Source organism: Ostrea edulis, chromosome 10, assembly GCF_947568905.1.
Source record: "Ostrea edulis chromosome 10, xbOstEdul1.1, whole genome shotgun sequence".
NCBI lineage: Eukaryota > Metazoa > Mollusca > Bivalvia > Ostreida > Ostreidae > Ostrea > Ostrea edulis.
The window spans coordinates 30,289,090-30,297,610 of NC_079173.1; the positions used below are offsets into that span (position 1 = coordinate 30,289,090).

The 8,521-nt window shown below is 34.4% G+C and overlaps 1 protein-coding gene across 1 annotated transcript in view; it reads left to right on the forward strand.

Moving 5' to 3' along the window:
* LOC125665749 (pyridoxine-5'-phosphate oxidase-like) overlaps window positions 1-7,504 on the forward strand; it is a 13,207-nt gene extending 5,703 nt beyond the window's left edge. Inside the window, exons 3-7 of the mRNA XM_056151103.1 lie at window positions 822-921; window positions 1,218-1,271; window positions 2,228-2,356; window positions 5,836-5,912; window positions 7,057-7,504. Coding sequence (XP_056007078.1) covers window positions 822-921; window positions 1,218-1,271; window positions 2,228-2,356; window positions 5,836-5,912; window positions 7,057-7,222 — 526 coding nt within the window. The 3' untranslated portion in view covers window positions 7,223-7,504. The remainder of the gene's footprint in view (window positions 1-821; window positions 922-1,217; window positions 1,272-2,227; window positions 2,357-5,835; window positions 5,913-7,056) is intronic.
* Window positions 7,505-8,521: the final 1,017 nt, after the last annotated feature.

Consider the following 8,521-nt stretch of genomic DNA (forward strand, 5'->3'; position numbering starts at 1 on the left):
ACTGTGTATACAGGAGTGGGTTTCCCTCTGAGGATGGTGTTGTATATATACTGTGTATACAGGAGTGGGTTTCCCTCTGAGGATGGTGTTGTATATATACTGTGTATACAGGAGTGGGGTTCCCTCTGAGGATGATGTTGTATATATACTGTGTATACAGGAGTAATGTTCCCTCTGTGAGGATGGTGTTGTATATATACTGTGTATACAGGAGTGGGTTTCCCTCTGTGAGGATGGTGTTGTATATGTACTGTGTATACAGGAGTGGGGTTCCCTCTGTGAGGATGGTGTTGTATATATACTGTGTATACAGGAGTGGGGTTCCCTCTGTGAGGATGGTGTTGTATATATACTGTGTATACAGGAGTGGGTTTCCCTCTGTGAGGATGGTGTTGTATATATACTGTGTTTACAGGAGTGGGGTTCCCTCTGTGAGGATGGTGTTGTATATATACTGTGTTTATAGGAGTGGGGTTCCCTCTGTGAGGATGTTGTTGTATATATACTGTGTATACAGGAGTGGGTTTCCCTCTGAGGATGGTGTTGTATATATACTGTGTATACAGGAGTGGGGTTCCCTCTGTGAGGATGGTGTTGTATATATACTGTGTTTACAGGAGTGGGGTTCCCTCTGTGAGGATGGTGTTGTATATGTACTGTGTATACAGGAGTGGGGTTCCCTCTGTGAGGATGGTGTTGTATATATACTGTGTATACAGGAGTGGGGTTCCCTCTGTGAGGATGGTGTTGTATATATACTGTGTATACAGGAGTGGGGTTCCCTCTGTGAGGATGGTGTTGTATATATACTGTGTTTATAGGAGTGGGTTTCCCTCTGTGAGGATGGTGTTGATGAAGGGATACAGTCAGCAAGGATTTACATTCTTCACGAACTACGAAAGCCGCAAAGCGGGAGACTTAGTACGTATTTTGAAAATCAGTAAGTGGTTCAATGTGCCAAACATGTGTGTGCTAATTAAGTGTGTATTTACATAATGATTAACGTTTCAAATGATTGGTAAGATATTTGCCCTAAGAAGGTGTTGAACTAATAATGACGACACTCAAGTGAAACTTAAACATCAATATATATAAGCAGAAAACTCTCTAGAGATGCCAAACAGTCCTTATCATTGTGTTACCATAGTTACCTAGTTACTTTTTGTGAAAAATGACAATTTGTACTTAATATCTGATTTTTTAAACAATCATTACAGGAGGAGAATCCAGTCTGTTCACTGATGTTCTACTGGGATCCACTAAAAAGATCGGTAAGTCATAACATGTAATGAATTCGAAAGATCGGTAAGTTATAATATAGGATTAAACATTCTTTTGGAAGAATTTATCGATGTGTAAACTCCGGACATTTTACTCACAAACTGAATAAAAGTGCGAAGCACTTTTATGTTAAGTTTGTGAGTAAAATGTCCGGAGTTTACACATCGATAAATTCTTCCAAAAGAATGTTTGATTCTTACAATTCCAATTCATTCACTTTATTAACAATTGCAAAAATTTGAATAGTTTCCCCGCACTATGTTGTTAACTTTGTTTTCAGGCGTGTATGAATACATCGCGTTTTCGGATTTATTGATGTGTAAACTCTTGTTCAGCTTTATTTTTGTCCAATCAAAACAATTGTAATAAATAAGATTGGAATTATCATGTAATGAATTCGAAAGATCGGTAAGACATAACATGTAATGAATTCGAAAGAACGGTAAGTCATTACATGAATGATTTAAATTTCAAGAGAAATTCGATAAGTAATAAAATGTAATGAATTCAATTTAGAAAGATTATTAATTTTAAGTTTTAACTTGTAATGAATTCAATTTAGAAAGATTGTTAAGTCTTAATTTAAGAAAAAAGATTTGTAAATCGATCACATTGTGGAATCTATTCACTAAATAAACCCCACAAGAATTGCCAGCACTGGAATCGCTCATTTCCATGGGCTGCATTTTGTTTTTTATTTTTTTTGTTCAAGAGATGATCATGATCAAAGAGTACGGTCCCTGTAGTATTTAGCTTTGATCTGATCGTGAAGGAACTCAAAATGAGCTATTTTTTGTTATTAGATTTTAAATGCAATGTAATGAAAATTAAAATAACTTAAGGTACAGGATGTAAAACCATGTCTTCATGTAAAAAAAAAAATGGACGTGAAATAGCCACTATTTGATGAGAATAAAATTTTCACTTTTAATCATATTATAACTAGGTTAGAGTGGAAGGAACAGTAGAGAGGCTCCCGGAAGTGGAATCCTTACAGTACTTTGATCAACGTCCTCGACAAAGTAGACTTGGTGCCATAGTTAGTCGTCAGAGTACAGCATTAGAGAATAGAGAGGTATTGTAGTTAATCAGAATACAGCATTAGAGAATAGAGAGGTATTGTAGTTAATCAGAGTACAGCATTAGAGAATAGAGAGGTATTGTAGTTAATCAGAGTACAGCATTAGAGAATAGAGAGGTATTGTAGTTAATCAGAGTACAGCATTAGAGAATAGAGAGGTATTGTAGTTAATCAGAGTACAGCATTAGAGAATAGAGAGGTATTGTAGTTAATCAGAGTACAGCATTAGAGAATAGAGAGGTATTGTAGTTAATCAGAGTACAGCATTAGAGAATAGAGAGGTATTGTAGTTAATCAGAGTACAGCATTAGAGAATAGAGAGGTATTGTAGTTAATCAGAGTACAGCATTGGACAGTAGGGAGGTATTATGAATAATATTCAGAGTACAGCATTGAACAGCAGAGAGTTATATAGTTAATATTCCGAGTACAGCTTTGGATCAGAGTAGAGAGTTATATAGTTAATATTCAGAGTACAGCATTGGATCAGAGTAGAGAGGTGTTATAAATAATATTCAGAGTACAGCATTGGATCAGAGTAGAGAGTTATATAGTTAATATTCAGAGTACAGCATTGGATCAGAGTAGAGAGGTGTTATAAATAATATTCAGAGTACAGCATTGGACAGCAGAGAGGTTTTTTTTACGTAATATTTAGAGTACAGCATTGGACAATAGTGACATCAAATTTGTGGATTTGCTAGATAATATGAGTAATATGTAATATGCAGTTGATCAAAATAAGTGATTCATTGGTCACTCTACCGGTATCAATGTGGAAATTGTTTGAAAATTACTTAAGTTCATCAAAAGCAGTAATTCATAATGAGCAGGTTTGTTATAACTACATTTAAACGTGTTGTTTTGTTTGTGGATAAAGTAGACAACATTTCGCTTTTCCTCGTTGTTGATCACTTGCTTAATCAAAGAAATGACAAAAGTTGATGTTCAATATCAGAATATAATGATGAAACAAAGATATGTATGATTTGAATGGGGAATTACTTGTCTGTATATAAAATGATTGAAATAAGATATTAATAGAGCATACAGTCTACTCTGGATATATTGAAATTCAGGGGACCGACCTGAATTGTTCATTATACAGTCTACTCTGGATATATTGAAATTCAGGGGACCTGTCTGAATTGTTCATTATATCCAAAGTTCAATGTAACCAGTGTTTAACTATGTTACTGGAAATTTACTTTTACTTCAATATAAGAGAAAGTTCAATATAACAGATATTTCAATATAAGCGACTTCAGTGTAAGTGGAGTAGACTTTATCACAGCCCAGACAAAATTGTTGAAATCTAATTGGCCAGATCTTGGTTACATGACGCTGTGAAAAAACTGTATCATGCGAGAAAAATCTGTATTGAGCGAGTAATTTATTGTCGGGTTCGTCTTGCAGCTGTGACAAAATGGTGAAGCGATTTGGGCAGACAAGTTGTATGATATAGACCCCCACATATACAGTTAGAGGTCTTCGACGTGATAAATTCGTTACAAAGTTCGTTAGTGACCTGATTAGAAAGACATAGTGTAAACAAGGAACGAGTGAATGATCGATAAGAAAGAAATACTTAATGGTTACAGTTTGCATGAAAAAAAATTCTTCATCTAGTGAAATTTGTGAGGCCCAAAATTAGATTATATTTATGTTGTAAACTGTATGTTTATAAAACAATTAATCTATTGGGGGTCCTGTCATGTAGTAATTAATCTGTCTGTCCATCAATATGTCCGTCTGTCCATACTTTCTATGACACACGATAACTTAAGTTTCCTTGGGAGCATTTTCGTTAATTTTATGCATATACTTAGACAGAGGAAGACCCCTTTTGATTTTCAGATTTATCGCTTTCTGACCTGTCAGTAATCTTTAAATCTAAAAACTAGTTGAATTGTATGTGTGTTGATAATTAAAATTCTTTTCATTTACATTAAAGGGGCATATTAGCTGTGAAAGTGATGGCAATTTTTATACCCCCCGCAACAAGTTGTAGGGGGGGGGGTATACTGGAATCTGGTTGTCTGTCTGTCTGTCCGTCCGTCTGTAGACGCAATGGTTTCCGGGCTCTAAAGCATTATCCTTTCCACCTACAGTCACCATATCATATATATGGACTACCCATGGGATGAAGATGTTCCCTATCAATTTTGGGGTCAAATGGTCAAAGGTCAAGCGCACTGGACATTGAAGTAGCAATATGGTTTCTGGGCTCTAAAGCGTTATCCTTTCCACCTACAGTCACCATATCATACATATGGACTACCCATGGGATGAAGATGTTCCCTATCGATGTTGGGGTCAAAAGGTCAAAGGTCACGCGCACTGGACATCAAAGTAGCAATATGGTTTCCATTTAAATTCTTTAACGGCTTTTTTCATCGCATGGAGATGCTGTGTTCCTAGATAATCCATTTCTCCCTACAAACGAGAATACCCTAGGTTTGTCATGCCGTTTGTTTTTTACACTCAGAAAAGAGGTAGTTTATACCTATTACCAACACCCTTTGGGAGATTGGGGTAAGCGGGGGGTATTCTTAGTGAGCATTGCTAACAGTACCTATTGTTTTTTTCAAAAGCTGTCAATGGCATGGGAATATATATTAATAACTAATAAAAACGTTTACAAAAAGAAGAGAAACTTGATGAAACTATGTTAGATAACTGCTTTTAGTTTAAAGAAATATATAAGGAAGAATTATTGTCTTGCAAGACAATAATTATTTAATTACCAAAATCACATACTCATGTGTCTATTTTGAGGGTAGAAAGTGTTTGAAATCATTAATACTAGTGTTAATACTGAAATATATAAGATTTGGCAATTTTCATTGATTCAGAATTAAATTTTTGCTGACAAAATGACAATTAATGCCTTTAAGATTGCACAGTTTGCTGATTTTGCATTCTTCAATCACACTGTAAGGTGATGGAAAATGAAAATTTAATTTCTGAATTCTCAGAACTAAATTTTCGCATTTAGAAATAAAAAGAAGAGGGGAAAAAAGGGGGGGGGGGGTTCACATTTAACTGGCAACTGAACTTTCACTTTTAACTGGCAACTGAATTTTCACATTTAACCAGCAACTGAACTTTTACATCTAACCAGCAACTGAACTTTCACATTTAACTGGCAACTGAACTTTCAAATTCAACCAACAACTGAACTTTCACATTTAAATGGCAAATGAACTTTCACATTTAACTGGCAACTGAACTCTTGCATTTAACTGGCAAATGAACTTTCACATTTAACTGGCAAACCTGGCAACTGAACTCTCACATTTAATGGCACAACTGAACTTTCACATTTAACCGGCACCTGAACTTTCACATTTAACTGGTACATGTATTGAGAAATATGTACCAAGTATTTTTTCAGGTAATATTTTGAGAGACATTGAGAAATTCTTTTCTGAATTATCAATTATTTTCAAAAATGTCAATCTTTGTACTAGGTAATCAGCAAGAAATACCAGGAACTTCTAGAAGAATATCAAGATGAGGAAAAAAACATCCCTAAACCTGCCTACTGGTGAGGATTTTGTCATCTGAGATATGAAACTGTTGAATGATCTATCAACTATAAAGTAGGATAGATGTTACAACTTAGAAAAATACCGGTTGAGAACTGCCCCTGTAGGACAAGTCCTAATTTAGGTTCTCCATCGCACCCAGTATTTTCCGTATCATGCCAGTATTTACTGCCTGTGTGATCAATTTATCCTGTTGATGATCTTTTCATTTAAGAAATGGAACTTATAATTCTTTATTTGATGCATGTATCAAACGAAAAATTGGACAGAAAACTTCATCAATGCACATAGCAGTATAAAATAAAAATATCCAATTATCAAGTATAGTATAAAGTAAAATCGTACAATTATCAAGTACTGTATAAAGTAAAATTGTACAATTATCAAATACAGTGTAAAGTAAAATCGTACAATTATCAAGTACAGTATAAAGTAAAATTTTACAATTATAAAGTAAAATTATCCAACTATTAAGTACAGTGTAAAGCTTATCGATGTCACATATATATATTATTACTACAGTAACTTGATCCGAAGAGATGGATCACGTCAAGTTGAAAGGCGCGGAGCATCAGATCACACAAGACTCGAAGCATCGAGTTTGATCTAACGATCGACACCTGTCAACGAGACGTGATCCAACTCTTCGGATCAAGTTACTGTAGTAATGTTAAATTTATTATATACCCTCTTAAGCACTTTAAATCCATATTTATAAGTTTCTAAAAGTAATCCAAATGATCAAAAATACAGACATACAGTGAAATTATATTTTGTGTACGCTGTTTTGTTTGTGACGCGGTCAATATTTTCCACAAAAAACGTTGCGTTGATGTATTGTGACATTATCAGTTTCAGAGGATACTGATATGGAATCAGAAAACCACAGTGTGGTGATCAGATCCGGAAAACCGGATTACACTCTGTGAAATCCACAGTATCAAAAAACAAAACATTGATGGGTATATAGTAAATCTAAATATGAAGCTGCTTATATCATGATAAGCATTTGTGTTTCAAGCATTAAATTGAATTCATTATTTAGCATGAATTCAATATAAACATTTATGATTTATTTTCATGCATTAAATAATGTTGACAAAGTTGAATATCATTGAATTAATATGAAATTTAATCTTTCAGGGGAGGTTATTTAGTTCGACCAACTAGCATGGAATTCTGGCAGGGACAGACAAATCGTCTTCACGACAGAATTTGTTTCCGAAAATTAAAAGACAATGAGATTATTGACTCAAAATATACTCATCAGGGAGATGAAGACTGGGTGTTTGAAAGACTTGCACCGTAACGTGTGATAGCAAATCCACAATGTCGATGGGCTCAACAGAGAAATCTTGTATTGTCTGAAGTGGTTGAAATCCGCAGATTATTGTAAATACTGTATATAAGCTTTGTCAGGTGTATGTATACCCTAAAATAACTTATTTGCTTATGTAAGTTAAAGTTAATCGCAAGTACACTGTTTATAGTCAGTAGTCATCAGCAATATACATCTGCATGTCTGTCTGACTCCATACATGTATGTTAATTCCGGCATATTTCATTCCTTAATAAACATATGCATTATGTCTCTCCCACTTCAACTTCTAAACAGGTAGAAATGTGTGACGGTGAATATTTCTAAACAGGTGGAAATGTGTGAAGGTGAATATATCTAAACAGGTGGAAATGTGTGATGGTGAATATTTCTAAACAGGTGGAAATGTGTGAAGGTGAATATATATAAACAGGTGGAAATGTGTGATGGTGACTATTTCTAAACAGGTAGAAATGTGTGATGGTGAATATTTCTAAACAGGTGGAAATGTATGAAGGTGACTATTTCTAAACAGGTGAAAATGTATGAAGGTGAATATTTCTAAACAGGTGAAAATGTATGAAGGTGACTATTTCTAAACAGGTAGAAATGTGTGATGGTGAATATTTCTAAACAGGTAGAAATGTATGAAGGTGAATACTAATAAACAGGTAGAAATGTGTGAAGGTGAATACTAATAAACAGGTGGAAAAGTATGAAGGTGAATACTAATAAACAGGTAGGAATGTATGAAGGTGAATACTAATAAACAGGTGGAAATGTATGATGGTGAATATTTCTTAATACATTTGTAGGTAGATATGTGTGAATGTGAATACTTCTAGACAGGTAGAAATGTATGAAGGTAAATACTTCTTGGTCTTTAATTGCTATTTGATTTGAATAAAACAAAAAACTTATCTAAAACAGGACTCTAAAAGGAATTTAAATGTATTAATTTTCTAAAGAAAGATTTTTCATTATGCACAAACGTCCACACCAATTTTACACCAAAAAAAAAAAAAGAAAGAGAGAGAGAAGGGGGGGGGGGGATTAGAAATATCAAAAGGTAGTGAAGGGCAATATTTGTGACAATTATATTTGTTCTAAAATTGTTTGTAGTGGGTTCGTCATACAACGATATTGGACAGATCCTTTCTTATTTTTGAGATTTTACAAGTGTTTGTCCGCGCGCATTTTGTACAAAAACAGAACAGACCTCGAATATTGCTGCGTAACAATTTTTATAAAGTGTACACTGTACGAAAAATGCGTTCAGGAGGGTCGAAT